This window comes from Tyto alba, unplaced genomic scaffold (assembly GCF_018691265.1).
Source record: "Tyto alba isolate M040663 unplaced genomic scaffold, T.alba_DEE_v4.0 Super-Scaffold_17, whole genome shotgun sequence".
NCBI lineage: Eukaryota > Metazoa > Chordata > Aves > Strigiformes > Tytonidae > Tyto > Tyto alba.
The window spans coordinates 18,309,783-18,330,523 of NW_024881279.1; the positions used below are offsets into that span (position 1 = coordinate 18,309,783).

The window sequence follows — 20,741 nt, forward strand, 5'->3', positions numbered from 1 at the left end:
ATGTGGCTCTTTAGCTGGAAATGTAATAAACTTATCAGGATTCCCACCCAGGCAGGGAATACATTAGTCACCTCACACTGGTCTCCCTGCACCTCTGACAGCACGGCAGAGATGTTCTTTCAAAAGGTGGCTGGACACACCTTGGAGGGTGGCTGTGATCCATTACCAGTTAGGGTTATAAATTGGTTTTGACTTTGCACCAGACGAGCAAGGATACCCTGTGAGTCACTGTATAACATATGACAGTATGGCTTAAATGTCTTTACTGTAAAAGGTTTTGAAACAAAGCAGATTTATTTTTAGATGCGGCCAAATGTTATTAATAGCATTGGATGAACATTCTCTTTGTCAACTAACATTATTAGAAACAGATTACTTGATTATCTGTAACATGTAAAATGGACTGCTCTCATTTGACAAGAGTACTCAGCAAAAATCCATGTCATATATGGTTTAGTTTTTAGAAGCTGCCTAACAAAAGTAGCAATGCCACAGAGCTACTGGGAAGACTGTGAAGTCTCAATGTGTTTTCTGCTAATATATGATAAAATTAATTTGACAACATGAAATGCCACTACAAGCATCAGAGCTAGTGAGGTACAACCCCGTCTTTCAAAATGGCTCAGTGTGTTTGGCTCTTAGTCCTGTGCTACAAACTTGTTAGTTAAAACCTCTGAAAAACAAAGACAAAATGGGAAGCAATGCCATGAACTTTGAAACTTGTAGGCTAGAAGTTAAAGAACTATGGTACAAGCACAACTGCTACTTGAATGAATTGAATATGGCACGTCTGGGAGTGGATACTTCATGCAATAATGACAACATCTATCTCTGGAGGTGAGATGTATCTCCTTCAAGCCCCTCAAACCTCTTCTGAAGCCCATGAATAACTGAGCACAGCTAGGACCTATTACATTCACCCCAAGATCAGGGGAATCGTCATCCCAGATTATATATCTCAATTGCGCATTTGAATTCTACAGGTGCCAAATCTTCCTTCTGAGACAGACACATTCAGCTTCATGTAATTAATTGTGTGAGAAGATTGGGCAATTATGATGAAATCCAAGACACAAAAGATTTCAGCTCCTTTCCTAAAACTCATTCACTAAAATAACTCTCCCATCCTGGAAGCTATTGAAGGGACATTCTAAACAGCAAACTTCAGCTAGATGCAAATATAACACTTGAATTAATATACATACATCTTCAACTATCATCTTGACCTATTAATATCAAGTTATATGAAGATTATCTTGGACAACTGTCACTTGCCTAAAAATTAATCTCAGTTATCCAATTATTTAAGAAAAGGAAACTGTATAATCTTGCAGGAAATACTCAGTAAACAATCAAAATACTGAGACTGCTGCAAGTGAGCAGTCTATTACCCCCAACATTCTTGCATATTTGCTCAACAGAAGGAGAAAAATACAATACAATTCACAATGTTATGCTAATGCTAGACCCTGAATTATAGAAAATATTATTATAAATAATATTTAATAACAATAACAATAATAAGTCTTTATTTGTACCCTGGGTAGGGCATCAAATAATTAAATCAATAATCTTCATGTTATTGCACTGCTCATTGAAATCTAAGTGACAGGAATTAAGAAAGGCTGATGACTTCAGTGATATTGAACATGTCCTTCCTCTATAAGGAAAAGGATGGATAATTCTCTTGTTTTAAGAGGTAGTCTTTGGACCAAAGTGTATTTTTGTGTTAACACTACTGGGAACCTTGCATACTGAAAACATGATGTCAATAATCTCTGCAAATATTGGAACAAATATTCTCAGTTAAAATTTATGTATCAACAGTGATGCCCATTTTAGAGCCTTACTTTCCATCAGGAATAAAATGGTAACAAGGAGAAAGATCAATAACCAAGTGGCAAAACATCATGTTTGTTATGGGACATTCTGCAGCCTAACTATCTATTCCAAGTTCTTCCACAAAATGCTGTCACGATAACTAAGCTTTGATACAGATCATCTGGCAAAATAACTTATTATTTAACGATGAGTTCAGATCTCAATGAGTATGCCAATTATACTCTAGAAAGCTGTTAACACAACTTGCTAATGGAATTCTGCTGTGAAATTCTAACATTAATCATTTCACATAGTAAGTGCTACATTGGGTTGAGCAGCTAGTCAAGTTAAAGAACGTTTTTTTGGTCGACTCCCATAAAACTAGAGTTCACCGATCATGAAAAATGAAAGGACAGTAAAACACTGCCAAAATCTAAAATTAGTCATACCTCAGAAAGAATTAAGTAGCAACTTTAATAATGAAAAAGTTACAAGTTAGGTCACTGAAAAGGGATCCATCAATTTTCACTGAAATTACCGTCTTGCTATCTAATACGGTACTTCTTTAAAAATACATACAGCTATATTGAAAGTGGGACAGAAGAACAGAGACTCTGTAAGATGGATGATTTGACCTGCTAAATATTAAGATCCATATTTACAGCTCTTCAGTTCTAGGAACTTGGTAAGCTTGGACTGGCAAACACAGTAATTTTACATTTAAATCCAAAGGTAGAGCACAAGCTCATTTCAGTTCCCAAAGCATTCGCTACCTGATAATCCAGTGTCTTTTGTGAAATAAGCTGACAGCTTCTTAGTTCCAGTAAGTATTGCTCACATCAGAAAACAAAAACTGTAAAGGCACTTTTTTAGCAGTTTTAGCACTGAGCTACAAAAGCCTGAATGACTTCGGCAAGTTACTGGTCCAGTAAAACCCATCAACATATTGATACTACGGTGAAGCAGGAGTAAATCATTTTATCATTGTACTGCTGTCACAACATCTCTCATATATCCCTTAAAAATGAAAAGAAAGATTGATCTGGGTATGCCCAGGTTATCTGCATAAGAGTGCAAATCAGGATTATTTTTTTTTAAATCCAAAGAGAAAACATGGGAACTAATAAGAAAGTAATTCTCTGGCTATCCACTGGTGATTAAAAAACAGAGAAAACAAACTCCAGCAGGTTTCTTTGTTTTCTTGAAAACAGTCAAACCATTTCAACATCAGGATACTGAATGCACTACAAAAATTCCTAACTACTCTGCAAGAACACGCACTCCTGCTATAACTGGGATCGATTAAATAGAAGTGGTGCAAACAGATATCAGAATGAAAGAGAAAAAAAATAGAACCTAAAATCTCTTCTGAGGAAGCAGATTTGAAGTTTGAACAGACTAACAACTAATTAGCTCACATCATTTATAACAGGAAGTGAAATAAAGCATTATTAAGGATTTCATGCACTGTTAGGCATCTTGAACCAAATTCCACCTTTGCTTACACTTTGAAGAGATTATTTGTGCAATCCCCAGTGATTTCAATATAGAAATTGCCAATATGTTTCTGAAATAAAGATACTGAACTTGAAGCTAGAAGATTCATGATTGCTTTTGCATGTTGGTCTTATTAAAACTTACATTCTCTTAAGCTTCTTGTACTGGGTAAAAGCTCCAGGGGGAATGATTTTGATGAGGTTTTGTTCCAAACGTCTAAAAACAAACAAAGTAATATACATGTTAACTACACAATTACAGGGCAGGAATAACATTAAACATGACAGAAAATTTTTATATAAATATAAACCAATTTTATAGAGTTTTAACGCAAAACAGATTTTTCTTTTGAAAGCCAATAAATGGAGAAATACTGAAAAAATAACTTAGAAAATAAAATAGCCTCATTGATTATACTAAATCTGTATAGAAAAAAAAGGAAAATGCTATCAAAATTGCACCTTTAAAACTCATGGAATCAATAAAAAACAGTAGCCATATTTTATTACTACTTAATCAAAGTTAAGGTGGAAAAGACAGATGCTTTTCGTGACTAGCTGTTGTAAACGGAACATAGCTATCCAAACTAAAAGCCATGCTATGTTGTGACAGCTTAATGAGCAGATTAATAATACTATCAGAGCGTCTCAGGAACAACAATCTGTGGGAGCACGTTGAAAAACAAAGTGGAACTCACTGTGATATGAATCCAGAGTTTTAAGGAGTCGGGGGGAGAGTCTATATTAAAGCAGAGCAAAAAAGGACTGTATCTTCCTATTTTAACTACCAAATACTGAAGGTGTTCTAAAATATGGTCCAGACTACATGATAATGCTGTTGTTTTCATTTCTAAGATTCGGTTTGAAAGAAGTATTTTTTATGATGTATCATAAATGCATGTATCACTAACATAAAATGTAAACAGCTTTAAGACACTGCATACAGTAACCACTAAGATTAATTTCTGTTCCTTCCCGCAAGTATCTTCAAGTCTTTGTCAGCAAGTTCCCCAAATTCCTGCTGAAAGGACTGTCTTCTCAGATGAACCCTAAATATTCATCTCAATTAGGAATGTAAAGGGCAATCCCCATACAACAAATTCAAATGACCATGGCTGCTAAAATTCTACAGAGTTGGAACTGAAAACGAAATTTGCTTTTACCTAGCTCTTATTTATTATTCAAACATTGTGCATTTTTTTCTCAAAAAATGTCATAAAAAGAAACAGTTCCAGTAGCAAAAATCTGTGGTTGGAAATGGTTTAGAATGGAAATACAAAAACAGACGGGAATGATGGAATGAATCACTCTAGTCATTTAGAGCTGCTGCAGCAATGAAGAGGGGAGAAAAAATTTTAAGACCAGGAACGGAGATAAAATGAGATGCAGGGAGAAGTAAATCATGTTTTTTAAAGGATTTGGGAATAACACAGAGATAACGTGGAAGGTCCATCAGCCCTCTATTGCACAGTATATCTTTCTGTTGATCCATGCTTTCAGCAGACAAAAGAAAAATCCCCTTGAAAATAAGATATTTTGTCAGCTCAGTTATACTCTAAGAAGCTATTTAAGTCATGAGCATTGGGATACTTGCACAGTCTACTTGTACAGTCCATGTGCATGCACTCTTATTTCTGTAGCAGTCTATTTTAAAGGTTGTGATCTGAGTTAATTCTATTCCTTTTTTGTGACTTGAGTTAGCATCTGAGGTTTCCCTTCCAGTTGATCTAAATATAACGTGCTTCATTTCTGGCAAGTCCACAGTGAAATGCAAATTGCTGTAAGCTTCAGCACACTACTATTGTTGGGTGTTTGTCACCAGAATTAGCAGCAGACATACTCTTCCCATAAAGGCTTTTTGTCAGCTTGCCTGCTTGGTGTTTAACTCCTCCCAAGTATGTCTATATAGACACTTCTAGGAACAAAAGAGGGCCATGCCTGTCCAATTCCCTCGCCTTATGGATGGAAATTAGGGGTTCACCCATGCTGCACATAGGAGCAGTACAGCAGTCCTTTCCTTACAGGGAAACTCAAATATAGCGATGGGGGGAAACATGGCCCCTTTTTATAATCACTTAGATTTCCAAGGAAATTTTATTGACCCAAGGATGGAAATATACCCAGAAATTTTGCCCCCAAAGGCAAAAAAAAGCCAAAATTTGAATATCCACAGACCTCAAGTAATAAGAAAAGATAAGATTTCTACAAAAGGTGTAGAGGAATACAGAAAAAGAGTTCTTTCAGAGAGCCAACTTCTGAAGCAGTACGGAATTCTTCACCTTCTCCTACAAAATTTGCAGCAGATGGCCTCTACAGAAATAGATGGTCAAGGCTGTTGTCACCTGCTGCTATATTTTCACCTTAGTATCTTACATTTTTTACTGAATTGAGTTCTTTGTAAATGAAGGACTAAAGACTACACATAACACATCATGTTTAGTGCACTACGTTTTGCAGATGTGACCAGAGAAGCAACAAGCAGTGCATGTTTGCAGGCAGATTCCAACTTGGGCACAAAATGCAGATGATCTTGGAGCATTAAAAAAGTGCAGCAGTAAATAAACATGTATTTTAAAAGCATGAAGTACTAATCGGACTTCCATTCATTTTTTTCATAAATGGATGTCATAGATTGGCAGGCATTAGGCTGAAAACCACGATGCAGTTACACATCTAAAATAGTAGAAAACATAGTATTTGTATTAATACTTTGTGCTTTCACCTCATCTGAGGTCATAAATGACATGTAAAGGACAGTACAGGATTAAAAATCTCTAGGAGACATTAGGTTTTGCCAGAAGGGGTGTTGGCAATTTCAAGGTGATGAAGGCTTAATTATAAACCAGTGTTATTCATGATATAATGGAAAACTGCTGCTAGAGGTGCCATCTTTCAAATAAAGTGAGAAACACAGTTCTTGCCTAGCGTTGTCATTTTTTTTCTCCAAAAATTGAAAAGCTAATCTAAATTTTACAGCCACATTTTGTTTCAGAGAAAATTGCCTAGTTTACCTAGAACATGACCTCTGGAAAACTGGTCTATCCCTGCATACTATGAAGTGCTGTTATATACTATAAAACCACCTGTGCAAGTGCAAAGCAACATCTGTGAGTTAATTTTTTTTTTTTGTATCACCAGAATATACTATAAAATAATTTTACAACACATTTGAGAACTCTGTACATGAGACACAGTCTTAAAAGTCTAAATTTTGATAACTTGGACTACTATCCCCTATGTCTAAGATTTCTTACAACTCAATAAAATTTTCCTTGATTTTCCTCTGGTATTTCATAATAAGATCTATTTAAAAGACTCCGCCAGTAGAATTCACAAAATTGATAAAACAAATTGGCCATGTTCAAACCTCTCAGGGCCTTTTGTTCCTCCTTTCAGTTACCCATTTCACCGTGCCATGTCGCCTGCTGGCAGCTGTTTCGCTTAAATGAATTGAAGCAGATCTCCCCACTTTTGACTCCCAGCAATGCTCTGTCTGCCTCTTGAAGCTTTATTTTAGAGTCTTTGACAACAACATCAAAGGACAAGAACAATTTCCTGTCTCTTCTCTAATATATTATCAGAGATTGGAAAGTATGAGAGCCCAATGGATTCAGATGTATTTTTCTTGTAATAACATGATGTTAGACAGGATAAAGTCATTCCCACTCTCTTTAAACAACTTCACATCAATGGAAGCGAAAAGTAAACATATTGGAGGAAACAAACAAACAAACAAACAACAGGGGGAATCTATGCAGTTAAATATGAAAAATTATCCCAAGATAAAGAATAAGCACTCCAATTCCCATGCTAATCCATCTCAAAGTTCACTGAGGTGCAAATCTTTTCATCGTCTCCTCATCTGGTGCCTGTACTGCTCCCACCAAGGATGGCAAAACACAAAGGATAAAAAACTCGGCCTAATGCAGCCTTCCTAGACCCAGCTCACACTCTCAAGGGTGACGAAGTCATTTGTCTTGAAGGGTGATTCCCCCTGCAGAGTGGGGGAGACGGATGTATTAATTTGGGCCTTAACTATCTCTCTTTCATTGAGGGAAAGAAAGAATTTGTTATTTGGGTCTCTAATAGAGCAGTTTGCTAGCAATTTTCTCATTTCAAACACCGTCTCAGCTGCTAATGTGTAATGTTTTGTCAAGCTTACCTAGCCATAACATAGACAAATCGCTAGCTTGGAGAAAAAGAGAGAGGGAGTGAAGCATCAGTACTGATAATTCTTAGCTGTCAGATGAATAGAGCCTACAGATGAGACAGCCATGCTCTATTAACAGTGCCATGAAGCTCTTGCCTGAGATGTGTCAGAAACGTCCCTCTGCACTGGGCAGTCATGAACTTCCCTGCCGGGAGAGAGAGAAAGCGAGTGAATGAGCCAGATTGCTCCACGCTGCTCTGCTCCCGGTGCCGGGGCCCTTTGGGCTTGTACCACTCAGGCAGCCAATAACCAAAAGCAATCTCTGACAGAGAGAAAGCGTAAAACCAGACTAGTGTGCAGCAGTAACCTGTAGCACACTCATGTCTGACAGGATGTACACCTGTGTAAAGGTGGTTGTTGGGAAAGGCAACCCCCTCGCTTTTCTCCTGCTCTATAAGCAGGGATTTGCAGGGAGCTGGTTAAAGACTGTGAGAAAAAAGTAGCATGTGCATCCCCCTCCAGTGACAAAGCCCAGAGTTGGGAAGAACTGTTCATATTAGGAAAGAGGAAACTTCTAGAGCACGTAGCAATCAAGAGACTGCTTCTCCTTGCCAAGGAGTGAGAACAACTGGATTATGAAAGCTGCTTGGATCAATTATCTCATATTTTGGATTTACATATCTTATCGTACATTTCGGACCTAATGAAGAAAAGTCCACAGATACATTTTCAGTATTTAAGAAGAATAAATAATACTTAAAATCTGGTCTTCTTACTACAAATATGGGTTATATCTGATCCCTGTCCTGACCCCTTTTCTTGCCTCTTCATTTGAAATACAAGCTTTATTCCTACCATCCACCACAGGTTCAGGTAGCTGCACTGCAGCATTTACCCAAAGCCTGCCCTGGGTAGGAGGCACCCTTGCTGGGAAGGAAGGAGTCCTGCCCTGTAGTCACGCACTCAGAACCTGCAGCTGATTCTGCAGTGAAAAACGCAGGAGCTGCAGCCATCGCCCTTTGCACCGCAGCACCGCAGCGCTGCACAGGGCGCTCCTCTGCAAAGTGCGCCGCAAAAAGCCTGCAGTCCTGCCCTTCAGAAAGTGTGCATGGACCTACATTACCAAGGAACAGCCTTTCTGTGGCTCTGTCTCTCATGCCTCAGTTCTCTGACAGGTAGAAAACAAAGTGCTTTGGCATGGCAGGACATTCAGCATTTTAAATGTATGTGCTTACTGCTTGTTTTAACAGACAGTTAAAGCCTTCAATCTCTATCTCAGACAAAAACTCTACCACCACTATAAAAACCCTAAACGCATATGGTTCTCCACGACTTTTATACCGCTGCCTTTCATCACAATACCTGAATGACTCCCAAATAAAATTAATAATATGTATTATAAATCCCTCTCATTGAATCTGCGTTAGGAACTGGAGAGCTGAGAGCCAGTAAACTGTCCACCTATATTAATACAAGGTGACAACTAGAGTTTCCCTTCGTATTCTGACGTTTGGTGTCAGTTTTCAGGGTCTAGCTGTCGAGCTCCTGCTTTAAAAAGGACTGCTTCTTAACTATTCACCTAAGGTCAGATCTTCAACAGACAAAATCCTATCAAGAATGAAGTGCCTTTTCAACATAAGTCTACCTAGGAATCTACACAGATAATTCTGCTCACCAAAAGACATCTTTCAGAATGAAACCAGATGTTTTGATATGTTCCCTGATACCATGGTGTTCATATGAAAGTAGTGATAGTGACACTGGATCTTCTCACATACCGCAGTGAATTTAGTTTAAGCTGACACAGCTCTGTAGTTGAGCAGTTGGCCACATATCTGCTGGTAAATGCTGAATTTGTAATGGCAGTCACATTATGAATCCACCAGCTCTGCTGTGGTATGTTAATTTTGCATCAATTGAGGTACAGACAAAGAAGAAGACACCAGAGAAATCTGTAGACTGGTATTTTGCATAAATTTTTTGATATAACACCAACGTCTCTGTCAACATAACCAGCCAGAATACAGTAATACACTGCCAAACCTGAAGGTTTCTCCATCTACCACTGTGATACTCCACATTGCTGAGTGGAATTTTTGGCCCTTCTCACTGCCTTTCATTGTTATTTCTCCTGCCAGTCTCAGTCACTTATTTTCATTGTGTCACCCTTGGAGTGAGGGTGGAGGCACCCACCGAGCATGCTGCAGGTACCTGAGCTCCCTCTCACCGTCCCAGTTGCACCGTTTGTGGTTGTGCCCAGACATAAAAGCAGGGACTTCAGGTGAGCTCCCCGGTGAGCCCCCAGCAGCAGGGACAATCGGCGAGGATGCTAAAGGTTAAACAGAAGATGTTTGAGGTAGAATGCAAAATAATGTCTCCACACTCTTATTCTAGACTAGACAATTTCCCATTTTAGGAGACCTTATTGGGTCACATGGATTTGGGATTAGAGCTTGCAGGAAGAATTTTACCTGTCATTAGGTTGTCATAGTCATTAGAGTCATTAGGTTGGAGAGATTTTGCATTTCCAACTCTCTACTGCTGGAATGCAGCCTAATTGAATACTTCATTCAACAGCATGCATGTGTTCATGCGCATTCTTGTTTCGGAAATGTTGTGGTGTAGCAAACACAGCAGAAACACAGATCCCACTCCTGGATTTTTGTGACACCCATTGATTCCAGTTCAGACCTGGTGATTCCAGTTCAGAAGGCTCCAAGGAGACCAGCCCACAGGGTGCTACACAGAGGATGACAATGCAGCATCTGCTCTGAGGCTGACTCAACCTTAAAACCTTTGCTGAGCCTTTTTTGTTGTCATTTTTTGAATTGAGTTTGGGGGGGTTGTGGGGTTTTTTTGTTTTGTTTTTAATTTGAAGCTCAAAGTCTATACTTGGGACATACATGGCTTCTACAGTATCTACCGGAAAGCAATAGTTGGCCTATGGTTACATTTCATAAATGTAAATGAGTAGGAATGGTTTTTAAGAAACCAGATTCAGAATGCTCTCTTTACTGAGAGTAAGTTTTTGTTTCATCAGGTCCCAGAAAGACTAGCCCCTTAACAAATCACACTGCTATTTCATTATTACTTTGGTAGATCAGTCCTGCCCACCTTCTATTGACTTCCTATTACTTCAAGAAACCTCCAGCCCAGATCTCGTTCAGAATTCTCTAACAGTGCAACAACCAGCTCAGGGATCTGAGGTTTTCAAGTTGGTTAGATTATATTTGCTAAGTTGTAACACAAAATTATAATTTCAGAGTTAGTGGAAATGGAAGCAGTAAACTGAAAGAAAGGAATAAAAGGTAATTGTTTACTCTATAATCTAATTTATGAAGAGCTCTGTATATTCTGTAACATCTATTTTTAGTACACATTTACAAACACTGACAAGGAAAAGTAAACCACAAGAAATAAGTAGGAAAATTAAATAGCTTTCTGGTAGTTGAAGTTCTGCCACCTGAAATACTTTGTCAACAGAATAGATTCTGTCATTTGAATATAAACATTCCTCAAATCCTTTGTTCTATACCTAATTTTTTTTTTTAGCAAAATAAACAGAACACATGTAAGCCAAAAGACTATCAGTGTTTCATGCAGTAAAATGTTTGATTAGTATATTTTATTTCAAAGTTATGATTTTATGCTACCTATTTTATTTTCTGTGTGATTCTTTCTACACTTTCAGAATAGGATTTCAGGATGTATATACTTATACTTTTGCTTGGCAAAACAGAAGCTTTTGAGTGACATTTTATTAGATAAAAAAGATATATGGCTTTTTGTTCATACTGTTCTTTTTATTAATAAGACTAAATTTATGTTCCTGCTGGACTAAAGTTACGTCTCTGGAGAAAAAAGAATATACACAAAAAAAAAAAAAACAACAACAAAACCCCAAACCAAAAAAACCCAACAACCGCAAACCTACAAGCCTTGTAAGGTTACCAAATCCTACACAGCTTGCCTGAGTAAAATTCACCTGCACATAACTTTTTGTTTTGTTTTGTTTTTTTAAAAAAAAATCTCACAATTATAGAGAGGAGGTAAAAAATGATACAGCCAAAATGAAAATTATCATGTGTATGAAATCTAGATTTACCAAAACAAAAACATCTTCTTATGCCTATAGATGACATTAGTTACACTTAATTTTACAAATAAAATTGAAGATATACGAAATAAATCCTGTCTTATCTTACAGCAGAAACTCCCTGATGTTACTGCTTGTTTCTAAAACTGTGAAACATACCTTTCTGTTTTCCTTAATCTCTCAGCATAGAAAACACCTTTACTCTTAACATTTCCTGTATTTATATTTTCTCTACTGACTCTCAATCTAAAACATTGTCTTTCTTATTTCTTTATTATTTTTGTGTCTTGCCCTCAAAGAGTAGATGATTTTCTACATAGTTTTGGCCTGACAATAGAAACCTCTTTTTTATATTGAATGCAAGGAGTGAATGACACAGTTTGCCTAGTGAGATCCAGAAGTAGTAGTCAAATTTGACATGTGAAGCTGTCCAGAGCCAATTTACAGCAGTGAATGAAAATCATATTATATGATTCAACTACAGGAGCCAACCTGATTCCCCAGCCAGAGAACTTGCCACCAGAGGCAATTATGGAACATTTATTGCAGTATTCAAAGATACTGTGCTGGCTCCAGCTACAGTATTTACTAGAAATATGGGAAAATTACTATAATTTTTTTTTAGGAGGAAGAACAATGTTAAATGCAGAACTGTAATTTCCCTATCCCCAAGGTTTATAGTTTCTACAAACATATATATTCTTGAAAAAAGAAAAAACTCTTGCCTTTAAGAAGCTGAGAACTTCAAACCCAACTGTTAATATACGTGAAATTGTTATGGTGCAGTTATTTATGATTTATATAAGAAAGAATTACTTTTATTACAGTTACCAGTGCTCAATCTTTCTATAATAGCTTTTCTGACTTTATTTTAATCGGTGGAAAATTGATTTTGAATATACCAGTAATTTAAATGCCCAGAATTTGTTGATCACCTTCCTCAAATCACAAAAGCTTCATCAAGATTCATAACTGAGGTCCCAGTTCTCCTATAATATGTACTCCTACAGGTACTGAAGAACAGAGAAGGTAATTTCTTCCCAAGAGAATCACTGAAGCAACAAAAGCAACAAACTCGTCTACCTAAAGGTCTCTCTGCAGCACTGCCCAACACAGTGGTACCCTCATGACAGCAATTCTATAAATATTAACTTTGTCAGAAAAGCATGCATTAAAGGTGGAATGAGTATTACATTTCAAAGTGATTCTCTTTCAGAAAAGCAGGCTCATTTTCATTTTGACAGAAACATGAGAAAACCAACAGTTAAGTGCATTAGATTTTTCCCTAGTGCTCAAACTCTAGCATTTTCCCTAGGAGTAGAAATTATGCACCAGAATCAAGCACTATTCATACCTACAAAATATCAGTCACCAATTCAGCTATAAATAGTGAGAATGATAAACTAAACCAACGTAGAACAAGTGATTCAAAACTGACCTTAAGCCAAACCTAGATGCTGGTGGAAGGGCTGCCATCCCATTTTACTCTGCTCAGAAGCTAGATGGGAAGCTGTGGTTATTATCTCACCAGATACGGGTGCCTAAGCAGCACTCTTCCTTGAGGGACTGTCAGCCTCTTTACTCTGTCTGAAGCAATTACATCAGCATTTAAACAAAAGGTCCTCCTTTCTGATTCAGATACATTCTATCCAGCATTACTCTTGGTTTATACAATTATATTGCTCTTAATCTCACCAGACAAAAAGTATTACAAAGGTTAAGTAACAGTGATAAAGCAAGCTCGGTATGAAAAAGCACATGTTTGAAACCTAAGATCAGTTTCAAGATCTAAGGATATACTTTTAATTCTGGAGTTTGAATTGTAAGTCTGCAGATGATGGGGACTCGGCTTTTCAAAGTAATTAGCGTTGCACAGCACAACGTGTTCAAAGCGCAGCTCCTATTGACTTTTGCTGCAGCTGTGAGTCCTCAGCACTTCTGAATATCTCTGCTGAGTCAGCCAGAAGCCCAGGATTACATCACTAGTGACCACCCATGAAAAGTCTGTGCAAGTCACTTGCCCAGAATCAAGTAATAAAGCCACTGGCAAGAAAAGATACAACCCAGTTCTCTGAGGAGCACTCATGCGATTATCTTCCCCAGTCTCCATTTTAGAATTTTCCTGTTTCTGAAACAAATAAACAGATCCTATATACACGGGCTCCCTCACTACACAACCCTGATGCATCCCTAGACGAGAAATGAACCCTGTCTTTTTGCAGCAACATGAGACTATGCTGTAATTAAAGTGCATACCACAACAAATATATGCAAAAGCACTGAATGAAGACTGCCGCTACAAATATTAACTTTGGCATTTTCTAATATTTTTTTTTTTTTACTTTTTAAAAATAATATATTTAATTTAGTAGATTCAAAAATGAAAAAAAAAAAATCAGTAGATTCAAAAGCTGAAATAACTAATTCCATCACAAGGAAACTCCTGTGGAACAAAAGTACACCACCCAGACTTCTGCACTGATGTCTAACTGGAATAGCAGCAGTTTAAACAGTAAATCCCTCTGTAGTCTAATAGTTAATCTCGGCATAGATGGTCACTGCTGCACAGGAACAAAGATAGGAAAATTGTTGTTGGGTTTCTCCAGTACACGGTGACAAGGCAGGGAGGGTCTGGAAGATATGTGTGTTTTCTGGTGGGAAGAGACTCCTTAGCTTCATCTTCACCTGCACCACTCTGTCCTGGCCCCGCAGCCTGGCCATCCCCATCCATGCCAGCCAGCGTCCCAGCCCTCCCGCCGCATCCCCAAAGCCCCCTGCAGACCCTGTGTCCCAGGCTCACTCCCAGCAATCTTAGGTCTTAACACCAAATACTCCTCACTTTTCACAGACTCATAGCACTTTTATCAACCTGTCTTGATTTCCTTTGTTTCCAATCTTTCTCATCATGTGTTTTGTTGTTTCCTCATTTGAGCTCAGCCTTCCTTTCCCAACAGTTTCCAGCCTCTGGGGGCTGTTCCATGCTTTCACCCAGGAAGGTCTTATACAAACTATTACGAAACACGAAGGCAGTAGTAGTCCCTATACTACTGCTTTAAGGTCTACAAAATTCTTAAGACAAAAGCTGTCTAGAATTAATATCCTAAAGCACAGCCTTGTTCACAGAGATAAATAAAAAAAATAAGCAGATTAGTCTGAGATACAGCATGAAAACTTCATTCTAAATAAGGGACAAAGAAAAAGCGTAGTGAGGTGGGCAAAAGACTAATAGGGAGTCACTCTCCAGTACTGGGAGGCATCAAATGAACCTGGCAGGCAGCATGTTGAAGCGAATACTGTTTGAAATGCTACAGACAGGTCTAGCAATGCCATTACTCCCAGTGCCCCACATCTGCAAGGGCAGGGAAGCTGTCCTTTCCCCGGCATAAAATCAGCCAAACACTAATGAATGAGAAGAGGCAAACAGCAGCAGAGCTCAGATCCATCCAGCCCAACATCTTGAGCCAACAGCCCAAACCATACGCAGAGTGAAATCCCCAGTTGTGGCAAGTGTGTTTCTCACACCACCCTTCTTCCAAGCCCCCCCAGGCTGCAGGACAGCCACTCTCGCAGGCACAGCTGGTAGCTTTGGATGTAACAGGTCTCTACTATATCCTGGCTTTGCTGTCTTTACGGGCTGAGCTGTCATTCAGTCTGAGAGGCACCGGTTGGGAGGCTGCCATCTAGTCTGATCAGAAAAACAGATTCTTTGAAGACTTTGTCTCCTACTAGTCTGTAGGCACCCCTCCCTCCCTATGACTCTCCAAGGTCAAGTCCATTTCTGTATTCACATTATGTTTCCTTATACATCTTGCATGCATTTTCTCTCACCCTTTCTCAATAAATGCAAACTTGTCCTCTTATTGTATATGCTGTTCCAATGTAGTGATAAAACTATACTGTGCATTTACCAGCAAACCATCAAGCCATATTTGTTTCAGTATCTCTTTTGCAGTAAATGCCTCCAGGTGCTCAATGACTTTTGTTTTGATCCAAGTATTCATGCAAAACTTTTCTGTGCTTATTCTCATGTGTTTCTCTGTAACATACACTGTTCATTTCTCCTCTGAAAAACACAAGAGAACCACTTTGTAAGCAGAGAATCTTTTATAACATTCAACACACAGCCTGTATTCCTCAGCTTCAATTTCTTGTAACTCATTTTTCCTCAGTCAATTTGGCTGCTGCTGTCAGCTCCCCACTGAACAAGAAGCTTTATAAAAAAATGAATTGCATTCTGTACATTCTAGCTACCTATTTTATGAAATTATGAAAAAGCAAGGCAGGGATACAGATTTTTAGCTTTCCTAAATTCCTTTATTTAATAAACATTCTTGCAATGAAGGCCTTCAGGATAATGCACCTCAGGGAGAGGTGTAATAGAGTAACACAACAGACTTCTAAGTCACATATGGCAGAGGTCAGCAGCAAGGGAAAATTAGTGTCATATGATGCTTGGTTTATGTTCTGTGACAATCGAGTTGCCTGTTTTGTGGTAGGTTTTTATCAACAAAAACAAATTTAGGCCTTGTTGGCAGCTTTGTCAGTGAAGGTTCTGCCTACTCACATTAACGAAGAAAGGCAGGAAGGCTGAGTAAAAGATCTTTAATTAATACCAAAACACAGAGTGAAATGTAGGTCACCTTTAATAACCATGTTAGAGTAACAGCAGTGTGTTTCATTTTTGTAGAACAGTTTGACAGTCAAGGTTTCTTTTCTGATACAATTTGGCTTACAAAGAAATACTGAGTTAAGGGGCAATACAAGAACTAGAAAGCTGTAACTGAATGAATGCGGATAATAACCAAGCAAAGGAACTTGGAAATGCCCCAGGTGGAACTGAGGAAGGCACAGCGTTTTAATACTATCATATAAATATTCTGAATGGACTACAGTCTACAGAGGAAAAATTTGTTTTAGTGAAATGAGTATTTACAATGCTAGATAGAAATGACTGAATGAAAAATACACCATCTCATGTAATATCCCTCAAGATTCTATGTAATAGCAACCCAGCCATGTAGTTTGCTGGTACCCCATATTGCATAGGAGGAATCTCATCTCTAGTAAGAGTTAGATCTCTCTGAGATGATGAGGATCGAATCATAGGGTTACAGAATCTAGAAAGAAGTGTTCGGGCAGCATGACTACATAGCCAATTTTTATACAAAGGGTATGACTAAATGCCAACCATGGGGGATAAGTCCCAAGGGAAAAAAAACAACAGTACTGCTGTGTGAGAGCAAGAGATGTGGGTTGCAGCATGTGGAGACAATTTACTTGGCCCCATTGATATAACATTACAGCAAAAGAGTATTATTCTGCTTATCATATCAAATCAGAAGTCAGCCATTATTCCATGAGTAGCTGGAACCAGCTCTCTGGATGGATTTTATATTGAATAAGCCCAGAGCAGCCACGGACAACCTGAATTTTTGAGCAGTATGACAGACTTCTGCATAAACCAGAATGGATATCTTGGTCAAAAGAATTTATGTTGGGATTTTTCTGGGAAAACACTGTGGCAGTTTCTTCTACCTTTCCAGAAACATTTTTCTATGTGACTATATCCTTTACTCTATGTGAGAATATGTAATACTTTGCCCTTGGATATAAGGTTAATTGCTCTATTTTTACTAGTACTTTTACAAAATGAAAACACCATTTTGGCAGTAGGAAAAAACATATGTAAGTGATGTCACTTGCCAAGACTTATTCTAATAGAATCATAGAATCATCGAACAGATTGGGTTGGAAGGGACGTTTAAAGGTCATCTAGTCCAAGCCCCCTGCACTGAGCAGGGACACCTTCAACCAGATCAAGTTGCTCAGAGTCCCCTCCAACCCAGAATGTTTCCAGGGATGGGGCATCTACCACCTCTCTGGGAAACCTGTGCCAGTGTTTCACCACCCTCATCGTAAACAGATAGAACTAATTAAATTTCTTAATATATATATTCCATAAAAATGAAATCTTTACAGGATTGATTCCCACAGAAAGTGAGCAATGAATGTTTTCATGAGGTTTACACTCTGAAGTTATGCAGAACTGCTCCCACCTGAAATGCCTGCAAAATGCAAAGAATATGTGCAGGACTGGAGCGATAGAAGAGGCTTATCTATAGACAAAGACTCAAATAAGTACTGCCTAAAATGCAAGAATTCTGACAGATCCAAATCATTAAACAGTGTGCCAAAAGCTTAATGTGGTGTTCTACGGATCTAGAAGTTTTATAACCTCCAGGTTATGAAAGTTGCTTAAACTGTTATATGCATCTTAATTAGCTATACCATCATCTAACCTAAAGGCTCTCCAAATCTTCTTTCACTTTCTGCTCTCCTAAGGAGACCTTCTAAGTTGTTTTTACTACAAGTTACAGGGACTAGGTTTGTGAGCTGGAGCAACCAAAGCAGAGACAGGGCTTGGATGCTCGATGCTATTATAACCGCAACAAAGGTGAACATTTTCACTTGCTTTCTCACACTGAAGTGCACTGCTGTCAGGAGAATGATGGAGCACAACAATTTCAGTTTTCCTGCAGATACTGCTCTCTGTGTGACTCTGGAATGGAGCCACAAAGATCATCTGATTTCTCCGAGCATTTTCAACACTACAAAATAAAATTTTATAATTCTCTAGCCCAACCCTAATTTGTGAGCAAGTCTGGACCAATTTCATTCTCTGTCTCTTATGACTGAACCATTCCAGTTACTCTGAAAATCTGTACTCCATCTGACAGAATTGGAAACAGGACTAAACACTGAATATCCTTGGTATGCCAAACACAATCTATATTTTCAGGATAATTTTAACCGATTTTCATGCACAGGAAAACAAGTGTTACATGCACATTTTGTGTGCCACAATATACTGGAAATGAACACAACCAATTCATTCTGAACTTTGTCAGGAGGCATGCAAGCAGGTAATGGGCATTCAGAACAGCTTGCGTAAGAACTTCTATTTTCTGTAAACATTTTTACATGCTCTAGATACATTCTCAACAATGTTAAGATGTTAATTCTTTGCATTTACTGAGCTAATTTTTTAATTTCTAATACATCTTTTCTGTGGAGATGCACAATCAGGCGTAAGCTACCTCTAAACTGTTGTGCTGAGATAGAAATCCAAACAAATTTGAGATGAATCTTAAATTATAAAAGCAACTGAAGAAGTGACTTAGAGCAGTGGTGGTGTAGAGCAAGATCATCAGCAAACAATATAGCACATCATCTTCATTGGCCACAACTGTCACATTGCTGGCATATTACAATGGGCCAGGCTACATATGAGCAATTCAACTTATGCTTTATCCTAGTGAATTTTACTATGTAGCAGTATTTCTACAGCAACGAGAAGCTGAATGAGTCCAGTGACTACACAAATATTTGAATTCATACTATGTAGACCTCAAAAGCTGTCTGGGTGTCAGCAACCTCTGTACAACAAGCACCTTGATCTGCATTCCCTATGGACTAACCAAAAGCATCTTGGTTTAATGTAACAGTATTTCAGGACCACAGTAGTATGAAGTCATGGACACAAAACCAGATGATTTAAATTCCTAGAGGTAGTGAAGACAAACAAGTCTGTAAAACCAGCATCCAATTTCAAAACACAAAAAAAATCACAAAAGTGTTAAAGAATTGGGAATAACAAAATGTGGGAGACAAGAAATAGAAGGTAAAATCAGCAGGGACAACGTGTTCTGATGTCATACCTCACTTCATGACAAACATATAGTGCTAAGATAACAAGAAATCCCTTAATCTCTTAGGGAATTCACCAACTAAAAATAAAACAGTTCAATTTAAAATAATTAAAAAAAAAAAAAAAAAGAACTGTGTATTTTCTTTTCCTGACTATAGAACTGTAATCTCAGATTTGTGAGACGTAAACACAATATGAACATAATACACCAAGAACTTCATCTTGTTTTCGGGTAGGGCAACTTCAAACAGTATCTTAATTAGAGAATAGTTTGAGCCCTTCGATCAAAAGAATGAAAGCAAAGAGAACAACTACATATATACCTGATAACTGCTCAGAACAGTTTTCAAAACATATGCCTTTCTTCCACACAGGATGCTATGAAATGGACTGAAAATGGAGAGGCATGGAAAAGAATGGTGCATTACACTGGCACTTACATTTCCCAGATGTCCTCTGGTAGGTTAGCTGGAATTTCTGTTAAACTCCTTCCTCGACAATCCACTACATTGTTGCTGCAGGTGCAGGCAGATGGGCAAGTGATGGAACTGGCACTGCACGAAGGAGGTTCAGACTGGGAACCTGAGACATAATGAAAACATTAAACATTAGTTTTGAAAAATGATTGCCTGAGATTTTAACAACAAGATACATCAGCCTCCCAGTTTTCCAGATCCTTTTCCTATATTAATAATAATTTATTTGGGTTCAGTGAATATAATGAGCTACAAATCAACTGCAGAGAAAATGTGTAAAAGATCACTGCATTCTTCCTCAGTCTCCACTCTCAACCTTCTGTCATGAACACTTTTTTGGTCCCCTCTATGATTATCCCTATCAATTTATTCAAAGATTTAAAAAATAAGCCTTAAGATCGAGTAGTATTTTGAAAAATTATCTTTGCCTAAAAGTTTCCATTATATAAGCACTGAGAGAAGACTGTCATCAATGATGACTTATGTTTTTGAAATGAGGTAACCTGTTATGCCATAAAGACTGGAAATATAAAGCGATTTTTTTTGAGATTAGACAATGCAGTTAATGGAAACACAAAAAGAGTTTAGAAAAACATGAGCTCAAACTTTCAAATCCTTGCTTAATTTACTAATTCTGCTGAAAGATAAGAAGCTACTTAGCAAAGGTTTAGGATGAGGACGTTGCTCTATATACATTCCCGTCAAACCATTAGATTCAGGTTTAATTAAGTGTCATTAAGTTTTTTTGAAACTGTAGTAATTATGTCAATTTTACTCAAATGGTTATGATTCTTACATCTAAAACTTTGATATATACATACACTTAGTCATAGATAAAATGGTTTTGCTACACTAATTGAGGTATTCAAGATGTAGCAGTTACTGACTTATTTATGGTGAGTCATTTTTCCGAAGTACATGTAGCATGAGAAACATCAAATATCTTTTTGACCAGACACAGAGAGCTGAATGTGAAGGTTTTTGTTGTTAAGAA

At 37.8% G+C, this 20,741-nt stretch overlaps 1 protein-coding gene across 1 annotated transcript in view; it reads right to left on the minus strand.

Moving 5' to 3' along the window:
* The window catches only part of SLIT3 (slit guidance ligand 3), a 525,410-nt gene that overhangs the window by 167,634 nt on the left and 337,035 nt on the right, over positions 1-20,741 (minus strand). The window contains exons 10-11 of the mRNA XM_042790009.1: positions 19,712-19,853; positions 3,463-3,534 (exon numbers count right to left, since the gene is read on the minus strand). Of these exons, the coding sequence (XP_042645943.1) occupies positions 3,463-3,534; positions 19,712-19,853 (214 nt within the window). The remainder of the gene's footprint in view (positions 1-3,462; positions 3,535-19,711; positions 19,854-20,741) is intronic.